Here is a 22,986-nt window from a genome sequence, read left to right as displayed (position 1 = left end):
TCTCCAAGGGTTGTATTTCAGTGACATTAAAACCTTGCACGTAATTAATTTACGTTTGCTGTGGAGCAATACTTGTATCCATGCCTTTTTAACAAATGAAAAACTACTGGATTAGTCCTGGAGCTCCCTGCTCTGCCAGGCCTCACGCTGCTGGAAGAAAGCTCTCTCCTTCCCTCCTCCCTTCCCTGCTTTCCAGACCCCTCCTAAAGGTCCTTTCCCTTTCCTATCCCTCCAACCCAGCTCTTTCATCATGGTTGCCCCACCAGGCTGCTGGCAAATGGGAGGGGGTCAGGCACGAGACCCCTGTGTTGCTGCGTGTGTCCTGGCTGGCTCTTCCCTCCTCATGCACAGGCTTCCCACTGGGATACATGCAGGAAAGAGCCATTTCGGGGTGCTGGAAGCCCTGCCAGGATAAGAAGGCTGCAACCATCACCCTGGCTTCAGGCCTGCCTGTGGAGAACAAACCTTGGCAGCACGTGACGTCTTTCTTAGAGCACTTGAGATCAGCTGGTTTTAGATACAGAAAACTGCCGGTCCTTTGTGTGGAGCCTGGGCTGGGCTGCTTCTCGTCCCAGATTTGCTCTGCCTTGGGGCACAGATGGCTTCACTGTCACTAAGGATGGTGCTGCTCGCTGGTCGCTGCGCAGGAGCGCGCAGTGAGCGCTGGATTCCAACCCAGCACAAGCTACGCTCTCTTCTTCCTCCTCCTGTCCTTCTCCTCCTCCTCCTCCTCTCCTATGCAGCCCCGGGGCAGGGACCACTGTCCCGCTCTCCCCGGCACGCTGCCCATGCGATGGGCTGGTGACAAACGGCCCTCCGGTGCATTGCCGTTATTGCTCTCATTACGGAGCCCGTGGGACTCGTTGCATACCACGACAGCCTGATGGATCTTCCAGGCTCCGCTCCTGGAGCGTGGAAACCAGGTGCAGCAAGTCGGTGGATGCTGCAGAAATCCTGGCTGTGGGAAAAGCCCATCGCCTCAACCAGGGGAACCTGTTAGTTATTTTGGATATACTGTAGGGAAACAAGGATAAACTTCCCAATCCTCATTGCAGCAGCCGGCCTGGCCGAGGTTTATTAAAAAGGATTGCTGTTATATAGCCTTTTACAGGCTGGGGGTTTTCAGATGCTCCCCTTGGAGTGGAAATACCGGAGGAGGAGGAGCGGGTTGAAAGGGTGGCTGTGTCCTTGGAAGTGTTGCTGTGAGCTGGGGCAATGGGGTGTGATAATGGCAAAGGGAACTCAGAGTATCCATGAGGACTGGGGCTCCATTGCCCTGCTTACCCTCAGCCCAGCCAAGGCCAGGATGAGCAAGGGGCTGGAGGCACTGGTGCTCTGGCTCTGTCCCTGCTGCCTCCTGGGGCCAGCTGATCCCACGGATGTGCAGCAGCAGCCACTGCTTAGGGCTTTGTGGGAAGGGGGAAGCTCCAGGGCAGGCCACACTTGGCAGTGCTGGAAATAGCAAGGCAAAGAGCAGCCGGGAGGGTGGGAGCAGTTGCAAGAGCACGCTGCAAAGCACCTGTGCTACCTGCACAGCACCAGTGCATGGAGCCACTGCTGCAGACTCAGTCCCCCCAGTGTTGCTGCCTTCCCTACTTGCACCCCCCAGCATACCGGGACAAACCGGGTGATCCTCGGGAGGCGCCTGCATAAACGGAGAGATCAGAATACACCAAAACCATCTGAAAAGCATCAAGCCTCTCTCTGCGGTCTGCTTTCCATTCAGGGAGGTTGCTGCCAGGTGACATGGACCCACTGGTATGTGAGTCTGTGGCTATGAGGCCAGAGGTGGCCTGGGAAGCCTCCTCTGTGATCTCCCCTTCCCAAACAGCCTGACCCTCCCTGCAGCACAGGGATGCTGTGGGTGTGCAGTGAGAGGCGATGCAGCAGGGAGCATCTGCCCTGCATCCAATAGCACCTCTGGCAGCTGTGGCCGGTGTCCAGCCACCACAGTCAGTGCTGTCTGTGTGTTCCCCATGCCAGGGCTCAGCCCAAGGTCCCCAGCAGCCCCACTGGGGCAGCGTGATGTCCCATCACCAGCTGAGCCCTGTCTCAAACAGGAGTTGGAAGTGCCGTGGATCTGTTACACCCTGATCCCTCCCCCCAAGGCAGTTTGAGCTTCCCATCATTGAAGCGGGTTACACTGGTACTTTCTATATGGAGTCCCCGTTCCATGGAGTGGAGCACACTTGGGGTGCCATCCTGGCCATGCCACCCGGTGGGCTGGCTCCTGCACCTGGGTCCACAGTGCACTCCAGCATCCACCCTCCTGCAGCCACAGCTCAGGGCACAGCCCTTGCGAACACCCCAGCAGCTGCTTCGGACCCGAGTGGGATGCGGCCAAGGGTGAGTTAATAAACCTGACAGAGAGCTCCTTTACATTAAATAATTAAAATAACGTATCCAGGCCTGACGGACATCCAAAAACATCAGAGCTTTGCGGCTTTAATGAAGTTTCCAGATCTGGAGGCTCCCAGGCAAAATCCTGCCAATCCTACTCCCTACCAGCCGGCCCTTGGGAGCAGAGCCTGCATGTCCTTGGTTCCTGTGTCCCCGTGGGCACTAACACTCACAGGTTGGTGTCTTCTCCCCACTGCAGGCAAGAGTGAAGATGCTCCCAGCAAAGGCCTTCCCAGCCCAGATGCTTTTGGTGCATCACAGTGCAAGCTGGAGGGGAGCGTGGTGGTTCCCCCAAGCCCCATGCAATGGGGATGGTGCAGCTCCGTTCTACCTGTGCCCATGGTACACCCCCTCTGCAGCAGCCTCAGGACCTACATGGGTAGGTGCACTGGGGGACATCCCATGGGTCAGACAGGGTTTGCCCCACCAGATCCTGCTGTGGGTGTTCCTGATTCTGTGCCAGGTCCCCGTCTGGGTCCACTGGAGCAGCCCTGGAGATGGGGACAACCTGCTGTGCTCCCGCTCCCCGGCCGGGTGCTGGATTACAGGAACCTGCTAAAGTGCTTTTCTCCTTCTCTGGCAGGTCCGAGCAAGTTTGGCTCTTACAGTTTTACCCTTTGGGCATCAGGGACCAGCGAAGCTGTTTAAAATTAAAAGTGTTATTTAATTCACACTGGGATCAAAGCATGCAGAGAAAGATGATTTTCAAACCAGCAAACCACATATAAGCACGTCTGTCACACCCAAAGGCCCACTCCCCCCACCCTGACCCTGATCCAAATCAGCCCCTGCTTGCTCCTACAGACGTCCTGGCATGGTCCCTGTGGCTCAGGCTGCGCCCCAAGCACCTTGGAACCAGCCCGTTGGTTTTGATCTCCTCGGCCCACCTTGTCTCTCACCCCTTACATGTCAGCCAAGAAGTCCATTCTCCACCCCCTCTTGTTCCTTGGCCTCATTTTTCCTTCAAGACCCCATAAACCTGACATCCCTGCATGCGATAACCATGCATTCCAGCATCCACAGCCCCTGATGGGACAACCTGGATTGGTGGAGGGTTGGAACTCTATGATCTTTCAGGTCCTGTCCAACCCAAACCATTCTCTGATTCTACAATGCAGCCTTTATACATCACAGGCCGAGCTTTGACTCTGCCATCCTCTCCTAGAAAACTGTTGGATGAGCTAGAGGGAAGCTGGCCTTGCTCCCCTCCTCTGGATGGTTTTCCCTTTCCCTTTCCTGGAGGATGCTCATTCCTGCCAGCGTTCTCTAGGTTGCTAAGAGCCTTCCTCTGACTCCGGAGACCAGTGAGGCCGTGGTGCACCAGCCTCCACACCATCACACCGATCCCCTGGGATCCACAGGGAAGCGGCACCCAGAAGCTGTAGCCTCTGCCTGGGACCTCACACACTCCTGCATCACCTTGAGCACAGCCTCACCAGGAAGCAACCCCTTCCCCATCTTCCTGCTCCATCTCCAGTCCTCATCATTCCTCCCATGTCCTGCATCCTGCATCCCAGATCCAAACCAGCAATGAGGATGTCACTACCATTCCCCAGGACCTTTCTTCTTCAGCCGTCCCTGAGCTGGCTCCATGCCACCCGCTATCCTGCGCTGCAAAGTGGTGTCCAAAGTCCAGCAAAATCAGAAACACTGGCTCCAGGCTGAGCAAGGCGGTTGAAGAAACTCACCAAGCGTTTCCCATCCACATCCCGTTTCTCATTCCTAACGTATGGTGCTGCCTGCTACTTCACAGCAATGCAAAGTGCCATATGAAAGCTGGTTATAAAGAGCAAAAGCAATGACTGTGGTGGAGCCCATTTTGGAGCCAGCGAACGCACCATCTGCTAAGGATTTATTACCATCCCATTTCCTAAAATGACTTTTTAATAATTTATCACATGAAGGTACATTGAGAAATGACTAAATAATTATCAGTGCCTAGATGGGATGAACATCCCTGTCCTGAGCCATCTGTGAACGGCTTCCACAGGCTCTGATGGCTCCTGATGCAGGCACAGCCCCTCGAGCTCCTGTAGGGGACGGGACCAATGGGCACACTGAGCTTGGGGCGATGCTGGTGGTATCAGGGGAGCCTCCAGCTTCAGGGTCAGAGCCACAGAATCATACAGGTTGGAAAAGACCTCTCAGATCATCAAGTCCAACTGTATCCATTGAGTATCCAACCATAGCCATCCATATGAACCCCAAGTCCCTCAAGTCAGAGGAGCCTTGTGAGATGCTGCAAGTATCAGACAAAAATCTGTGCACTTTTAATGCTGACCAAAACAAACCCGAAAGCTCCCTCTGACACCAGCAGGAAAAGCCACTGATGAAGTGAGTCAGCTAACTTGCCCCAGATCTCTTCAGACCAGGCTGGGATTTCAAAAGACAACCTGGGGCAGCAAAAAAGCACACAGGAGACAGCCGGGTTTCCATAGGAAAAAAACCCTTTTATTTAACAATATATCAGGTTCCATCACGGCTCCATGGAGTTCAGATGCCACAGAGCTGGTTACCGATGCCAATGATATGCTACTGGGCGGGAGAGCTGGAGAGAAGGTGAAAGGAATCAAAAGGAGGAACATGACACGAAGAAAGAAAACTCTGCAGAGCCGGGAGCGCGGCCGCTGGGACCCACCGGGAGCCAAGGACAATCAACCAGCGCGGGAATGCCAAGCCCTGCTCTGTGACATGGCCCCTGCAAGCAGCTTGGAGACCGGCCATCCCCCAGGTAGGTTATGGCACAGAGGGTCCTCATCTCCTCCAGATCAGATACACAGCCAAAGCCCTGCATGGCCAAGCCATGTGGTACCCAAACCGCTCCTGCTGCTCGCCAGTGGCATTCCCAGCCCTGGGCCAAAGCCCCAGTCCCGCATGCCCTGCACCAGCAGTGGGCCCGGCCACACCTGAGCTCCAAGTTCAAATCCACCTCTCGACTAACGGCAGCAGAGGATGGACAGGGAAAATGTGTCAGCCTGGATGCTCCAGTGGTGCCGGCACCATGGCAAAGGCAGCAGCCCCGCGGCTGGTTGATGGTGTCATGGATGCGGGGCTGCCCGGGAACATTGGGACTTTGCCCCATTGGGATGCAGGACCAGGGTGAGGGCGCGGATGCGACGGCATGGGATGTAGATGTGGTCACAGCTCTGAAATGTGGGAGTGCGCGGTGCGGGTGTGCTGGTGCGCGGTGCAGCCCGGAGGGAGGGCGAGAGGACAGGAGGTACCAACCCTGCTCCAAACCACCTCACTCTCCTATAATGCAGATTCACAGGCATTCCAATGAGGAAGTGTGACTGCAGGAGCTCCCTGCTGCCTTCTGGCTGCCCCTGGGGAAGTGCCAGCATGCCGGTGACACCAGAAATGGCTTTCATGGGCATGGACACCTCCCCAAGCGCAAGGACCCTTGGCACTGTCCCATACAAAACATGGGCTCTGCTGAAGAGGAACAAGCCACCCCAGCCCAGGCACCAAACAGAGATCGGGCTGTGGTGTGCTTGCAGCTGGCAACTGGAAAACAGAGATAGCTGGGGAAAAGGATCTGCAACAAGAGCAGCTGCACGGGTCTGGAACAGCGGATCAGGATCTCAGGATGCTGCACTTGAGTTCCACATCCTGAGGTTCGAGCTTTTTTGGTTTAAGACAAAAAATGAGATAAATTTGGTGCTCCTTTAGTTCACCTGGTGTTGCCAAGCCTCCTGCCTGGGGCTGTGGCTCTGCCTGGACCCAGAACAGACAGAAACAAGCTGGGGATGAGCCAGGTCTGACCCTGCCATGGGTGCTGGGGCTGTCCCAGAAACCAGGGCAGAGCAGCCATGCTCTCTGCTATATCTCAGGGGGACCAAGCACCCGCACACCAGCACAGCCCGCGGGCAGCTCAGGGCTGAGCGCAGTATGACAATGTTTTACACCCGTTCTCGTGGTTAGAATTACTTTTTCTTGTTTCTTTTTTCTTTTTTTTTTCTTTTTAGTTCTCCTTTGTTTTTTTTTTTCTAAGAAAAAGCAACCAGAAAATAATTCAGAGTTTATACAAAACATCTTTACATTATTTCTTCCAAAAAAGACTAGTATTTACACAAACAAAACAAAATAAGACAAAAAAAAAAAAAAAAGAAACCAACCAAACTTCAATGCTTTCAATGAAAAGAACCGAAGGGACACACTCCATTTCAGGACCCAGCAGACCGAGGTGCTCAGCAAAAACCAAGAGTTCAGATTTCACCCTTTCTTCACATATTTACAAGGTTTCTCAGCTGCCCCCAGCAACAGGAATGGAGGTGATGGGGCTGCTGAGCTGCAGCCCGGCTGGGGACAGCCACTGAGCCGGGTAAGAGCCACCGTCACTTTGCTTTTGGCACAACTGTGGCCAGACTCATTCCCTTCTCCTCCAAAACGAACCAAAACTAAATCATCCCCCAAATACCTCCTCCACACCAGCCACTGCTCCCTCCTGATCCACCACCGCCACTGCCCACATCAGGAACCACAGGTCACCACGCAGCAGATGGGAAAGGGCACCAGTGAGGGAAAGGGGGATTTTCTTTAAGACACAATTTGCTGTGATTTCTGAGGGCAGACCCCACTCCAACAGGGAATGGGGGGGTCCCAGCTGTGGTGGCTCCAGCCCTTCAGCAGCAGCCGAGGGCAGGCAGTGCTGGCATGGATGCAGTGGGGGAGAGGGGCTAAAAGGTGCTACATGGAGGGACCAGGGAGAAGGGCCAGGCCGGGGGGAGCACCCGCTATGGCTCTTCTCTCCCGAGGGCAGTAGCCATTTTAGGGCCCTAGAAGCCATCCTCAGTGCTGGATGCTGAGTGCAGGAGAGCAGGGGCAGCCTGCTCTGCTCCAGCCCAGCCTCCTGCCTTTAACAGAACAACCAACAACACAACGCTGCGGGATGCTCCAGTCCCACTCAGGACCGCAGCCAAACCCCCAGCACAGCATCGAGCCACTGGGTTTCCCATCCGCTGCTCTGCCCCTCCTGCCACCCCTGCCCGCTCCTCGTCAAGGCACTTTTGCAGAGCAGCTCTCTCGCTCTATGGGCACTTCCTAACACGGGTTTTGGGGCCCTGGGGACAGGCAAGGACAAACCAGGCCTCGAGCCACCGCAAGCCCGCTGCCCCGGGAGCAGCACCGCCTGCCCCACGCTCACTCCCTGAGCAAAAGCAGCTACTTCTGAAAGGAAAAGAAAGCAAGGAAGGAGAAGGGGGTGGCCGCCAGCCCCCAGGCTGGACAGGCTGCAGACAGGGGGGTGGCTGTGCACCACCTGCCCTGTGTTGCTCGCCAGCATCAGCCACAGAGCTGGCAGGTCCTCCTGGGAAGATGAAGATGGGAATGATTCCACCAGAAGAGCCCAAGGCTCAACCCTTCCAGTTCTGGACAAGAGAGGGGCAAGGCAAGGGCAGAGTGAGCAAGGGCTGGTGATGCTCCTGTGTGGGAAGCATGGCAGGCAGGGGCTGGCGCTGCAGGGTCCTGTCCCCAAAGACAGGTCCCACAGAAGGGCACCGGGTTCCCCTGGTAAACCAGGCTGGGGCAGGAGCCATCGGCTCAGCTCCCAGCAAGCCAAGTATGGGGCTACAGCCACCCGTGTTACACCTCCATGGGGCTTCCAGCGCCAAGCACCAGCCTCCTCCTGGCACTCCCAGCCTCCCCAGCACCAGCCGTGGGTCAGGAATGTTTGTTTTCCAGTTTTCCTTTCCAAGAACAGCCACCCACAGCATCACCAGTTGGCGGACAAGACCGGGGGCTGCAGCTACCCCCTGGTCTCCAGCTGCCCCCTACTCTGCTTCCAGCAGGCTCTGCCCCAGCCCGATGGAAACCCTCATCAAAGGCTTTTCTCTGCAGTCGGACACCCTCAGGGCGTTGGGAAGAGCTGCCAGGCCAAGGCTGCTGCTCCGCATGGAACAGGAGGAGCACCCGGACTCTCGCGCACTGAATGCTTGAGACATGGTATAGATATTTTTTTTTTTCTTTCTTTCTTTTTATAAAGAGACTAAAACAAGAGTCAACAGCTATGAACACAAAAGTTTAAAAGGGCAGCGCTGGGAGCAGTGGGGTCTGCCCCGCGGACAGTGGGATGGCGTGCTGGAAGGAGGCGATGGCATGTGCCCGAAGGCGGCGGGCCGGAATCCCGCCCGGAATTCACAAAAATAAAAATGTTACAAAAAAATTAAAATAATTATAATAATAATAATAGTAGTAGTAGTAAATCGGGTTTGCCAGCTTCCTCCCTGCACAGTTGTCTGCATCTTGGCACCTAGGCAAAGCATCCTCCTCCTCCCCACACACAGCTGCTTGCTCCTCCTCGGACCGAGGCTCCTCGCCGCGGCCCCGGCGTCGGTCCAGGCTCCGGGACCCGAGCGGCAGCCGCTGCGGCGCCAGGCGCACGGGCACTTCACACAAGGACGTAGAGGGGTGACGCGGGGAAATCCCAAAGCGAAAAAGGGGAGGTGGAGTCTCTGTGTTTGCCCGCGGTGTCCAAGCGAGCACGGAAAGGCACGGCACCCACCCCTGGCCGGCCGCAGTCCTGGAGAAGAAGAGGAGGATGCTGAAGGCTCACCCTCGAGTCTCGGGATTACAAAAGCTGAGAACTACAAAACTAAATACAAAGGGGAGAATTCAGCGCGCGAGTGTGCGAGCGAGCCATCCGCTCTCCAGCGCCGGACCCTGGCGCTCCCCGCGCCGTGCCGTGGGGTTCATTTCGCTTCCTCCCTCCTGGCGCCAGACCGCCCGTGGGGAGACCCTGGGGGCAGCTGCCCCCTGTGCTCGGCGCTCCCGTGCTCCTGCATCGGCGGCTTGCCGAGGCTGCTCCTCACACCTTGTAGTAAATGTTGGCTGGGCTCTGGGGGGGCATCTCCTGGACAATGTAGACGGGGTGCCCGTAGTCCCCGCTCACCTTCTCGTAGTGCGGGCAGTAGTTGTTCTCTGTAGTCCGTAAGGGGATGATGATGTCGCTGGGCTCGGAGCCCGCATTCCCGCTGCATTTCGGGCTGGCCAAGGTGCTGAGGGACAAGGCTGTAGCTCGCTGCTGCGTGTGCTTCCGGTGCCGTTTGCGGATCTTGATCAGGAGGACGACAAGGAAGATGATGATGAGGATGAAGATGACGCAGCCAGCGCCGATTGCCGCAAAGACAGCCACCTTGGAGCTCAAGAAGCCATCGCTGGGACCTTGGGTCTCCTGGCCGTCCTGGTTGACAGATCCTACAAGGCAAGAGGAGAGGGTTGTCAGACCCTGGCAGACAGCCTGAACCCCATCTCTGTGAGGGGGTCTGTGTCCACATTGGTGGGGTGAGTGGATGAGCGGTACATCAGAATCCCTCTCCACCCCTCAAACTCAGCACAACAGCTTCCCCCCCACATGCTGCCTGGGGAGGGGAGCAGCTCCCTCACCTCCAAGGGGACAGCAACATCTCCTTACCTCTCCACTCCAGTTAGACCCACCCCTCCCTTTCATCTCAGCCTGCAGGTGCTGGGCAGGGCAGGCAGGAGCCCTGGCTGCTGCAGAGAAGGGACCACATGCCCTCTCCACCACCCCAGAGTGCTGTTTCCCCTTTCCACCTCCCAGCCTATGGAGCAGAGTGCTGCTCAGGTCTGGGTGACCACCAGTCCAGACTCCCTGGGAGCCTTCACTCTGCAACAGACCTTGATGCTCTGGTGAAAGTAGGCTCTGATACCTGGAGCCCCATGATATCCAGTTACTGACCCCCTGCCTCCTCCTGACCCCTGGGCCAGGGCAGCCCCAAGTGCCCCGAGGGGAGAGTGTTTGGCTGGCCATACCGGGTGAGAAGAAAAGAGCAACTCTTCCCTACTTCATCTGATTTCACTTTTCTCTCAGCAGGGTCAGGAACTCAGGAAACCACCTTCAAAAGGCTTTCACACTGGCTCAGCTCAAAAACCCGAGGACCTCACCTCCTCCAAGCCCTCTTGGATGTACTGCAGATGGGCAGCAAGGAGGAGGAGGAGGAGAGTGCTGAAACAGCACTTCCCTGAGAAGCAGCTGCCAGGACATACCAGAGCTGGGAAAACAAACCCAAGCTGCTCCGCACTTGCAGCCTGGCTACCTGCACTGTGCCCTGAGTGGTCCCTGTCCAGAAGGCTCAGGGCTGAGGCAAGGAGATGCTGTGAGCCACAGGGATGGTAGAGATGGGCACAATGCTTATGGTAAACCCATTAAGTCCTTGCTCTGGAGCACCTGGCATTCCTGGGATCCATGCTACAAGCCTGGCTCAGAGCTGCCCTGCCGGCAGCAGCTACCTTCCAGCCCTGTGGGTGGACAGAGCCTCCACCCCTCCCCTGCGTGTCCCTGTCAAAGCTCACCCGGCTTGCCGGGCTCCTCCACCGCGGGGACCTTGCTGCGCGGGCTCTGTGTGACGATCTTCACGGTGTTGTCGGCCTCCTTGCTCGGCCGACTTGTGGTCAGCTGCTCTGGGATCACTGCGTTCGGATCTGGGGAAAAGAGAGGAAGGGACAAATGAGATTCAACCTGGATGGCAGCAGCTCGCTCCTCATTACACAACTGCCCCAACAATCCCAGCCAGCCACCCCCAGAGGCTGAAGGAAGATAACAGGAGCAGTGCGAGATGCTGAGAGCAGCAGAGCAAGGCTGATCTGCTTCAGGGCTCATGGGAAGTAGCTTCCCCACCCTAATCCCCCCCCAACTTTTGTTTTCTGAGCTCCCATGCGTGGGCTGGGGCAAGTTTCTTGCACGGGCAGCAGGAGGAACAGGAAGGGAAGGCAGCCTGCCAAGGCTGCAGCACTGCTTCTTCTGTTTATTATAAGTATTGGCCCCACAGTGAAAACACAATAATGAAAAGCAGCCATCAGGAGCTGTGCATCTGAATCAGGGGCTGACACAAGCCCAGGGCATCCTAGGGCTGGGAGGCACCCAGCAGCTCAGGATGGAAGGTGCTGGGGAGCTCCCTCCAGGAGAAGAGCACACACCACAGTCCCTCCATCGGTGGTACCCTTGGTGTCCCACTGCCGCCATCAGCCTGCACTGTCCCCACACTGTGGTGGCCAGCACTGCTGAGAGCTGCCAGGACCAGCGCAAGCGCTGATGCATGCCCAACTGGAACCCCCCTCGGGCCCCCAACAGCTCACGTGGACACTGCCTGTGCCACCCCCCCACTGATACACTTGCATGGTTCATGGGTCCCATGCTGAGCTGGCTTCCCACCACGACACAAACCACGAGGCACCACAGAACAACTACTCCATTTTAATCCCAACACACCAAGCACGTGCAAGTGATGGCAAAAGAAAAAAAAAAAAGAGGAGAAAAAAGAGCAAAAAATGAAATTCTGCTGAATTAACCATGGAAGCCTCCCAGGGACCAGCTGGCCTGGCCTCAGCTTCCCCACAATCCAGACCCCTACACACAGTTCAGGGGCCAACATTTTGCTGGGCAAAGGCATTTCGGTGACAGAAGACCTGAGGGTGCAGAGGGACTCACCCTGCCCCACTTTCATGACAATCTTCATGGAGCGTGTTTGGCAGACCCCTCCTTCCCGGTTCTCCAGGCCATCCAGCGTCCCGTTGGAAGTGGCTGCAAGAGAAGAGAGGAAGCGTTAGGCAGGGCTTGTGGAACCTGGAAGGACAACGCTGGGCAGGTCCCCTCTGTCCCCTAGCAGGAGCTCGGCATATTGAGGTTCATTCCTGACCCCTCATTGCGGCCACTTCTTCATGCCTCAGTCTGGCACCCACAGTGTTTAAAACACCGAGTTCTTGTTTTCTACACCTTCTGAAGATGTTTGCAGTGATGAGGATGTGATCCCTCCAGCTTCCCCTCGCTGCCACATCCACACAAGCAAACCATTATCCATGCCTGCACCCTCCTCCCCCTTTAATTCCTGGATAATTTCCTTTGCTCCTCGGTGTATAATAGGAACACATGCATATGCACAGTTTAAATTATACATATATAATTACACACTGAGCCTCAGTAAAGAATGTAAACTCAGAGCCCCAATGGGGTTGAATGGCTCTAATTGCAGGGCAGAAGTCAGTTAAATTCACATTAACTTTCTACTTTAGCCGGCACAGATTTTTTTAAGCCTTTCAGTCCTGAGGGAGCTCAGGGAGCCGCACATCTCCGGCTGCCACCACACAGGGAGGGACCTGCACACATCCACGTGCCCGCCAGCCCTCTACCATGGCAGGGACAGCTCAGGGCAGGGGGAACATGGGACAAAATTAACCCAAACCAGAGCATGACATCATTAAGCACCTCAGTGACAGCCCCTGCTAAACACACTCAAAGTGGCTTCTAACCCCCAAAGAGCCCTCAAGTGCCCAGGGGTTGCTGTGCCCAGTGGATGGGTGATGCACTGGGTGTAGGGCATACATCCAGCTCTCCCCGAGACCAGGGATGGTCCTCAAGATGGCACCTCTGTCCATCGCAGCAAACACAAATCATCCCAGTGCTCTAAATCCAGGCATGGGGATTTATTCTGCTAGGGAAGCAACAAACCCTGGGAGAGGGATGGTGATGGCATACAGCAGGAGCGGAGCTAAGGAAAGGCAGCACAATAGAGAATCGCGAAGCTACGGGGATAGTTTTACAGAGACAAGGCAGTGAAGCAAAGCAGGATTTGGCCAGCACAGCACAGCTCAATGCCAAAACTCAGCCTCAGGGTTTCAGGTTGCCTGCACAGCCCAATTCCTGCCTCCACCCCACAAAACTCGGGTTTGGGAGGGCGGGTGACTGATGGTCGGTGGGGCTGAATCCATCAGACCCCGCTGTGCGTCGGTGAGGAGGTGATGGGCAGAGGCTGAGTTATGGAGCAAGGTCTTTCTTCTGCACTGGCTTTCCCACAGCAAGACCCTTGGAGGAGGACTCAGAGCTGGGCTACGCCAGAAAGCGAGCCTGGATCACGCCGGGATGCAGCTCAAAGTCCATCAGCTCTGTCCAAACGCCTCTGTGCAATCGAGGCTCTCGTGAGAAACACCAGCAAATGTTTTACTAATCAGAAAGTCGCTGGGCCGTTTGCTGAGTTATCACCTCTCCAGCGGCGGGGTTTCGCCTGCCAGCAGCTCCCTGGATGGAGCCGTACATCCACGCATCTGGGATTCACTGCCGGGCGGTTTGACAGGAGCACTGTCAGCACAAATCCCGACGCAAACGCCTGGGAATGTAGAGAAACGCCCCCCTACAGCTCTTCTTAACCTGAATAGGCTCAAACTCCCCACATAAACATCTTAGGGAGCTAACTCCAGCAGAAGGCATAGCAGCCCAGTTCTCCCAGGCCAGAGGTGCTGGTTTGGGATTGAAATAAGCCAATATGTCCCAGCTCATGGCCCTGAAGCAGTTCCATTAACAACTTCCCAGCCCCGTGCCATGGATTGCTCCATCTTGAATAGACTTCAGCCATTGACACTGCAACACAGCGGGCAGGGAAACCAGAGCAGTCTGTAAAACCAGCCTCTGCGAGACCTCGTAAGGTCTCATTTATAATGTAATAACCTAATTATATCAGAATGATCTACAGAGTAAATATGGGTCCAGCGTGGGGAACTATGAGATCCTGCAAAGGTAGAGCACGCAGCAGTAACGGAAGACAGCGTTTCCTCCAAAATAACGTTAAACGGAGATGTTGTATTTGGATACAACAAAAACATTAAAGATCCAAACAGGATGGAGGAACGGCAGCCGGAGTCACAGGGACAGGCCAGGGGACACAGCAAAGCAACCTTCCTCCTGTGCCACGTGCAGGACGTTGTTCAAGAAGCCTCCTCTTGTTCTGATCGTAAGGATGATGACAGGAGAAAGCAGCTTCGAAAGGGAACCACATGAAAAAAATGAAGCAGCTGCTTGAAGGAACACCAAAAGGGGCAGGTAAAACGGCAAAACACTTGCAAAACCCATGCCGATAGTCTCCCGTGCAGCCGCTTGAAACAAGGACACACACTACCACACTCTGTACAGATCCAAAACAGGCCAAAGCAAAACAAGATGCTCCACACAGCTGGCTGGGCTTCCAAAAGTCATAATCCCATCCAAATGGCCAAAAGAGTGCAGCTTCTGGCAGGTTTCATACAAACACTCAGGACAGACTGATGTGTTGCTGAGCCAGGGGTCCAGAGGCAAGGAGCAGAGGGCTGCAGCTAGGAGTCCCTGGTGACCCGTGGGCACTGCAAGGCTCAGATTTGGAGAGCTGATCCTCCCACTCCATTTCTTGCTTTCACAGCATTAGATCTACCAGCAGAAGGCCACAGGATCAGGCCTGCACAGCTCCAGCAGAGATGTGTGATCCAGGAGGCACGGGGTGAATAGTGAGACGAAGCCCAAAGCATCTGTGACAGTCACTGCTGTGCTCACGAGGGCAGAGCCATCACCAATCCTCAATGGCTGACGAAATTCAGCGCCAATAAATGCACAGTAACATACAGGAGGAAAAGGTAAATCCACAGGCATACAGCAGCTGCAGGGAGAGGCGAGAAGCAGCCCTGAGCCTGGGGAGAGGTGGCTGCAGGGCAGAAGCACAAGGCAGAGCTATGAAATGATCAACGAAGACAGGCAGGGAGCTGAGGACACCCAGGGGACTAGGAAATGGCAGGTCTCAAACGACAGCCGTGATCTCCACACGCCACATTTACAAGTGCAGCTCCATCACATCAATAAGGCTTGATCCAGGCAGTCCCAGCAACATGGAATGTATTGGAGCATTTTCCTGCCCCCCACTCTCCATTCTGGACTTACAGTTTGACTGTGGGACCAGGAGACCAAAAGCAGCCTCTGGACAAATGACTTCTACTCAGGCTCAAAAGAAAAGGCAGCTCCCAGTCCTGAGAGCTATTAGATGCCTTTGCCTTAATGAAGCATTAAGCCTCAGGCTGCTGAGTGATGAGGATTTAACATTGATACCATTAACCATGTAATTGCTTGTCAATTTAGAAGAGATGCTTGGTCTGCATGGAAGCACCGGCAGGACATCCACTTGCTGGCACAAATCAACCCAGTCCTCAGGCACAAGACCAACAAAACTCCACACCCCAGCCCGGTGACACAGCCCAGCCGGATGGGATGATGCCTCTGTGGGGAGGAGAGCCCCAACAACCCCATGTTTCCTTCCCCAGCAGCAAGCAGAGCCACGTGCTGTCCTCGGCGCATCGCATTCTGCCTCCCTACCGCTAGCACTCAGACTGTCACCGCAGCTTTTCTTCCTTCCCTAAAATATTTCAACTTGAGAACTTGGGCTTTGGCAGATGGGAGGCTCTGGAAGCAATACCTGGCAGCAGATGAAGGCAAGGGTCTCTTAAATGGTCAGCTTTGGACGGAGCAAGATGTTTGGTTTCTCTTCTGGATTCCCTCTAGCAGGACTCTGCTATGATTTGGGCCCCAAAGCACAATTAATGTGCTGAGACTGTAGAGAATCCAAGTCTCTTTCCTTTTATTACTCTTAATTACTCTTCCATCTGTGCACCACAGCCCTGCTCCAGACCCAGCCAGGCGCTGCATGGACGCAGCCCGAGTGCCTGCCTGCGATCTCCCCTTCACCCCCAGACCTGTCCCAGATTCACATTTCCACCACACAGCTCTAGGCAGGGGCAGCAGCACCCCGCTGGCACCCACTGCCACTGCCTGCAAGGGCTTTGGGGTGCCACCCCAGCCTGACCCCCATCCCGGTGGAGCAGACAGGGCGGTGGGAAGGCACACACTGACCCTGCTGAGGTTCAGGGCAGCCTCAGGTAACCCACAGCACAGCCATGGTACCCAACACCAGGCTGGAAGCTCCTGCTGGCACATGTAAAAACCCTACGGGTGGCCCCGAAGATGTGCTTTGCATCTCCAGTGTACTCGGACACCGCCAGCAGATCCCTGCATGAACCCATGAACAGACTCTAAAAAAAAATCCTAGCTCATACCACCTTTCCCCTCCTCAAAGTTGTTCAATGCTCCCTGAGTACCACGGTGTGGGTGATGCACTGCTAGGGGTGTTGCATTAGCAGAGGTGCTGCACCAGTGCCCAGCTCCATCACAGGCACCAGGCTCCCTCATCTCCCCATCCCAGCCAGGGCTGGCACCACAGGGACACACAGAGCTGCTGCCAGGTCACTGAGCCACTGCACACAAATGCCCTGCAGCTTGGTCACAGCCCCTTCTCCTCCTCCTCCCTCTGCCGCCGCTCACAGCATCACTGTGATTATTAATATTACTATGATTTCCTCGCTGGGCCCCGCTGCAGGGAGCGAGCCCGCGTCCCCCCGCCGCACACATCATCCCAAGCCCTTCCCATTAACTCCAGCACATTCACTGGGTCGGCTGCCAGAGCAAGGGCAAGGGGCTGTGCAGGGGGAGCCGAGCCCCACGCTGTCACGCTGCCAGCGGGGCCAGCAGCAGCCTTCCAGCCCAGAGGCAGCTGCACCGGGAAGGGGCCCTGAAGCCCCAGAAATGTGTGTGCAAGCCAGGCAGCCCCGTCCCGTCCCTGCACGGCCGCAGGAGGTGCAAGGCTTGGGTTTCACACACCCTCCTGGCAGCTTGAGAGCTGCTCCAGCCTCCTGGTCTGTTATAGAAGGAGAAGGACTGAGCAGCCTGATTCCCCCCGTGCCACCAACACTGGATGCTCCGGGGTGCCCCCTCCCCAGTGTTGCAGGACACTGGCGGGCCCAGTACCACAATGTCCATCGGGACTTCTCTGTCCCCCACACCTATGTAGAGCCCATCACTGCAAACCAGCCTGCACAGCCCTGGGGTCCTTCTCCCCACCATCCCCAGTGGGCACCAGATGACCCCACAGGCAGGGATATCCAGCCTGCCCACCTGGCAGCTGCCAGCATCACCTACTCCCTACTACTCATAAAAAGCCCATTTTGGCAGGACAATAGTCTGCTCCAGGCTGCTCCATCCACAGCAATGGCTGTTGCAAAGGAGTGAGAAGCCCACAGAGATGCTCGGTGCCCTAAGACCCAAACCTGTGTTTCACGAGCAACACCCTTCCTGTTTGATATCTGCATCCTCCTCCTTACTCCTCGGGGTTTACAGTCTCAGGGTCCCACAAACACACACAGCTCAGAAAAACAGGGGTGACTTCTAGGAAAGAGCCTGTCCCAGGCTGCCGGAGCTGGGGTTTCGAAGCATTGAATGGCAAAATCTCCTCATGAACCAGCAATCTGTTTCAGGTTTCCTCTGCCTGCAGCACACCCCCATGAAACAGAGGGGCTGACTACCACAGGTCGCTGGAGAAGCAGCAGCAGGACCCACACCAGCATGCACTGGGCAATGGCGTGAAGCCTCCCAAAGCCACCACTTCACATGCAGAGCCAGGTATGGGCACAGTTTATCCCCACAACCTCCAGCCTGTGGTCTGGTTTTGCTGACAGCCTCAACCTCCCAGAACAGGGAGCTATGAGCAGAGCTGGGTCGCAGGGCTCACCCAGCCCCACAGCAAAGCAGGGCACTCCCAGCCCAACTCCCATGGGCACAACTGTACCAGCCCACCTAACAGCGTGCACCCCTAATGAGCAGGGCACAGAGCTAGAGGGGCACATGGCAAACCCACTTTCTAGCCGACACAACAGTCCCATTTATGACTGTGGTGTCTGCCAGGGATTTCAGCTCTCCAAAGTGCCACATCCTCCTGGGAAGCCCTGGAGCACCCAAGTGCGGTTGGAGGGGTGTGGGAAGCTAACATCCACCAGCATCATGTGCCCAGCTCTGGAACTGCCTGTCGAAATAGATTTTATATATAAACCCACATGACTCTCCCTGCACTGCGGAGGGAAATGCCAGCTTCCATGCCGCAACCTCGGACTGAGTCCTTCCATCAAGGGAAGCAAGTATGGCCAAGCACTGGTGGGTCTTCAAGCAAGGCATGAGGAAACAACCTAATGGCGCTGATTCAGGCTGAATTTGTTATAGCCATTATTTAGAGTTGTTGCAAAACCCTACAAATTTTTGCCACCAAAGGGAGAGCCTGGTGTGCTGCTCCCTCTAGCCAAGGCACAGCGGCTTCACGTCTGTCCTCCCCAAGGACACAGTAAGCAGGGGACAGTCGGGGTGACTGCAGAGGACAGACCACTCACTGCATGCCCTGGGTAACCCAGATACCCCAGACATGCTTCTTGCTCCAGCAAACACACCACAAAGTGAAAAGCACCAGGTTCTGGAAATAGGAATGAAAGTCTGGTTGGGATGGAGTTCACCTCCACCTGGCCATGGTCAGCACCCCACAAAGATAAACAGAAATGTTAAATCAGTCCCATCCCTTATGAAGAGCAGCATTCCCAAAGTGCAGGACCAGCAGCACCAGGCAGGTTAAGGGGCTACAAAGGGAGGACATAACACACCAACACTCATCCTCCTCACGTGCTACAGCAACGCTGCCAGCCCTAAGTGCTGGTTTGGGACTGTCTCAGGTACTTTCTGGGAGCAAAGAGAGAAGTACTGCACAGAAGACAACACTAACACAAGTAATGCTTAAGTGAAAACCTAATTTCCCATTGAAACAGCTTTCTGATGGAAAGATTATAACCAACCCTAATTAGCATCACAATTAAGAGTCAGGGCTACATTGCAGGTAACTTCTTCAAGGCTAGAAAGCACTTCTTGGTTGCAAGACCACTGCTTGCTTACTTGCTTCCAAGCCCTTTTGTACCAATGCTGCCAAGACATGCACGTGGACAAGCCATGCAAGCTCCCAGCATCCCCATCCCTTGCCAGGGAGCAGGCACAGCCGGATACTGGGACACTAAATAAAGCCTCTTGTCTTCAGGACTATCCCTCCCCTTCCGAAAGCAGAGAGTGTCAGTAGAAGAGAAAGTTTATTTGCACAGTCTCTGCGGTAGCCCCAAGCAACTGGTTACAGGTCAGGAAAAAAGTGCCATGTAATTCTCCACCTGATGCTCTGCCAGAGCCATTTGTGGGCCCCAGTGGGAGCAGGAGAGGAGGAAAGTACTCATTGCATTTTAACAGGGTGTAAATCTCTTCAGTTAGGTAGCAGAACATCTATGACTGACTGAGAAATCTGTTGTGAAGGGGATGGAGACAGATGCACAAGGGATAGTGCCACCCCCCCACTGCCCGGATGGAATAAGCCCAGAGGAAAATCCAAGTTGTAAGAGACAGGAGAAGCTGATTCATGTGCAAATCTTCTGGAAGTTCAAGCTGCCTGGGAGAGCGTGGGGAGCCAAGGAGGCACAGGGCAGCGGGGAGGGACAGGAGCTCGGGGTGCGCTGTGGGATGCTGGGAAGAAACCCCACTGCAATTAAAGGTAAACTTTGCATAAACATCAGGAATCTGCTGGCAGCGGGGAAGTTCACACTGGTGCAGAGGTGCAAATAACCCCATGGCTGGGACAGGAGTTAGCCCAGGCACTGTTTCCATGGTGGATTCAGCCGCTGCTGCTGTGCACCCACCAGCACTGCACCCAGCTCAGAGCAGGACAGCCCCCAGTTCACAGCACCCCATCCCATGGCAGCTGGAGCAGGAGCTCACTACACCTCTGCACAGCAGTGCCCACAGCTCCCCAGGGAGCAGCACAGCAGCACCTGCGCTGCCTCAGCAAGAGGCCACCGGCTGCAGTGGTTCCAGCCCTCTTCTCCAGGACACTAGCAAACGGACCTAACTGTCTCCAGCAATCACGTCATAGGATCTGGATATTTCCAATATAAGCTAAATAAGCCCGACTATTCAGACAAGGACTCATCCCCTCATGCGGTAAAGTATGAGGAAGGGCCCCCTCTCTGCCCAAGTTAGGGCTGACCCCACTGCAGAGGGTTGAGCAGCCACCCCCAGGCTCTGCTGCTCCCCACCAGCCTCCACAGCCAGCTCGCAATTAGCTCTGTTAACACTAACTCCGAGCTGCCAGGCAGGATCAAAGAGCACAGTCATTACACAGCAGCAGCAGAAAAAACATCACTCCTAGGGCAAAGACACATCAAATGGCAAATAAAACCCATTCTCGCCAGAAAGGCAAGTTTTTAAAGGTGCCACACACAATCTGGGCAGCCCTCCCCAGCACAGCCAGCCTGGTCAAGAGGCATCCAACACACAGATCATTAGAAAATAGAGATGGAAAAAGGCTGCACATCACAACTCACTAATGCCAAACCTGCTCTCCCCCTGCATGTCTCACAGTCCAAGTGTGGCTGCTTTCTGCAGCCCCCAGAGTGCTCTTGATCTGACAGCCAGCACCCACCACTGTGCACCCCAGGCTATCAGCAGCCCAGTTTGCAGATGAAGCTACAACACACTAGGTCAGAGCTGCGGTGGTGCCTGCATGCCTCTCCCCAGAGCTTTGGCATCAAGAAAATTCCATAGGTACAGGAGCAGTGGAGCGCAATGGGGATCTCAGGGACAAAGCCTGCGGAAAGGATCTAGACGAAGAATGAGTTATTAGAAAATATATGCCAAGGAAGTAGTTGCCTGAACTTATCTACTGCACAGCCCTTCCAGGAGCTCCTGTATGCTGGGATGTTTTTCAAGTCTTTGTCAAACTGAAGGGTTCTTCTGCCTTTCAAGCCTCTTCCTGGAAGTTTAGTCCAAAAGGAGCCAAGTTTTAATCTCTTCCAGGGTTACAGAGGTGAGCACCACTGAAGAGCAGGGTCCACCACAGTCCATGCACCTGCAGCTGCAAGAGATTCTCTGAGGTCCCCGTGACCCCCCTGCTACAGACGTGCTGGAGGGAGCAGAGACTGGAAGGGGAGGAAGAAGATGAAGGCAGAGGCATGGCCAAGGCATGCAGCACACCGGAGGGACTGCTTTAGTGTTTGCCTTCCTCTACAGCTGCAAAGGGAGCACCTTTTTGGGGAGACAAGGCAGAGTCACACTGTCCCAGAAGCATGGGGGGGGGGCACAGCAGGATCAGGCAGGCATGGTGCCAGTTGGATGTCACCTCCTTGCTGCCTCTGTCCAGGTTGTATGGCACCTCTTCATGGCACCTCGGTTTTCAGAAGCACTGTGTAATTAAACACGTTTTACTTTCTCCTAATGGGTCATGTCAGTGTTAAAGAGATGCTCTTGGAAACACTATCTCCTGGGGAAGAGCACCTTCAGTTGCAGGCAGCCCAAAGGCCCAGGCAGACACAACCTGGTGTCCGGCACCCTGCGGCGGGGAGAGCCCTTGGCCTTGCAAGAGCTGCAGGCAGGGGTCAGGCTACCCAGCAGGCAGAGAGTTAAGCGGGCACCGGGACCCCAGCCAGGGTCTTTGTTGCAGGCAGGGCCCCCCTCTCCCCAGCCCAGGAGCAGATCAAAGCACTGGGTATTTACCTCCTGGCTGGGTGCAGGACACCGGCCCTTTCTGCTAGAGCTTTTCATCCCTATTAGGGCCGTGAAAGGCTGAGCTATGAGATCAGCTGCCAGGGGCTGTCCGGGGACAGCGCTGAGCTGCAAAGGTCAGGAGGGAGGAGGAGAAGAGAAAAGAGGCAGAGGCTTAAGGGACAGGGCTCAACAAAATCGCATTTACTGTGGTCACGGTCTTCAGACAAGCCTCCAAGACAAGGAACCGCGTGTTGTCTAAGGGCCATTATTTGGGTTTGACACGTCCAGTGCCCGGGCTTTGAAGTTGGGAGTGGGACACCATTAGAGACCCATTTGTCTCTGGCACAAGCCCTTTGGCTCCCACGCAGCATTTCCTGCAGGAAGAGGGTCTCATCTACCCTCTGCCACCAGCTCCCAGAGGGATACGGACAGAGGAGGAAAGCCAGTCCCCAAAAAACAGATGGTTATGGCACCAGGATGGCTTTGCTTTGCCCAGGCTTTCTGTGTTGCCCCAGGTATGTTGCAAGCTGGTGAGGCAAGGATGCAATGCATCTGCAGAGCACCAGCCCATTTGGGTGAAGAATGAGGAAGCCAGTTAATTGGGTTTTTATCAGCAGAAGTTCATAGCTCTCATCATGGCATCAAACGGCACTTTTGCTTTCAACTCATCTTCACCAAACAAGTTGTGGGACGGAAGATGAGGAGCACATGAAAGTGGCCACATTCAAATGCAATCAGCAAAGAAAGCCAGCAAAGAGCTGGCGGGCTGACAAAGCGCCCCGGGGGGCTGCACCCGGCCCCCCCCCCGGCATGGCACCCATCCACAGCACTCCACCAGGACACAAGGAACCAGGGAGAAAATTATCAAATCCCAAGGGCTGCAGAAAGAGCTCAAGCGGCTCCGCAGACACTCTCACATATGCTGGCATGGGCTAGAGGCTTCCCAAACCAACAGCAGCTATTCCGGAAGCTGGGGGAGTACAGCCAGAAAAGCAAGTATGGCAACGTGTCCTGAAAACAAGGAGGAAGGATTATTCTGGCAGTTGGCAGTACATAGGTGACCCCTTCTCCATGATGAAGTGCAAGCTATAGAAAAATGCTGATGTAGGAAAGGCCCAGGGACGAAGCACACATCCAATGGTTTACAACAGATAATTCTTGCCAGGTTAAGTCTAATTGCATCTAAAAACAGAAATGCAAGACAAGGGGTTTAAAGAAACACTCAGGATAATATATCTGGTCTCACTGAATCCGGCTGCCAAAAAGCGTTAGATTGGATTACGAACATTATTACATCAAAAATGGATTGAAGGGCTTAAAGACTAACAATAAACAGCAAATGTATCAGATTTATGGGGCAAACATCTACCGGGGCCTTGCTTTTACTTCAGCATTTT

The 22,986-nt window shown here is 55.1% G+C and overlaps 1 protein-coding gene across 1 annotated transcript in view; it reads right to left on the bottom strand.

The window, feature by feature from the left end:
* Positions 1-6,408: 6,408 nt before the first annotated feature.
* EFNB1 (ephrin B1) overlaps positions 6,409-22,986 on the bottom strand; it is a 51,582-nt gene continuing 35,004 nt past the window's right edge. Inside the window, exons 3-5 of the mRNA XM_057404818.1 lie at positions 11,846-11,938; positions 10,711-10,839; positions 6,409-9,594 (exon numbers count right to left, since the gene is read on the bottom strand). Of these exons, the coding sequence (XP_057260801.1) occupies positions 9,206-9,594; positions 10,711-10,839; positions 11,846-11,938 (611 nt within the window). The 3' untranslated portion in view covers positions 6,409-9,205. The remainder of the gene's footprint in view (positions 9,595-10,710; positions 10,840-11,845; positions 11,939-22,986) is intronic.

This window comes from Pezoporus wallicus, unplaced genomic scaffold (assembly GCF_028554395.1).
Source record: "Pezoporus wallicus isolate ANWC-B61680 ecotype Strahan unplaced genomic scaffold, APGP_CSIRO_Pwel_v1 contig_5104, whole genome shotgun sequence".
NCBI lineage: Eukaryota > Metazoa > Chordata > Aves > Psittaciformes > Psittacidae > Pezoporus > Pezoporus wallicus.
The sequence above is the reverse complement of the archived record's forward strand: the minus strand, read 5'-3'. Positions and strand labels throughout refer to the sequence as shown.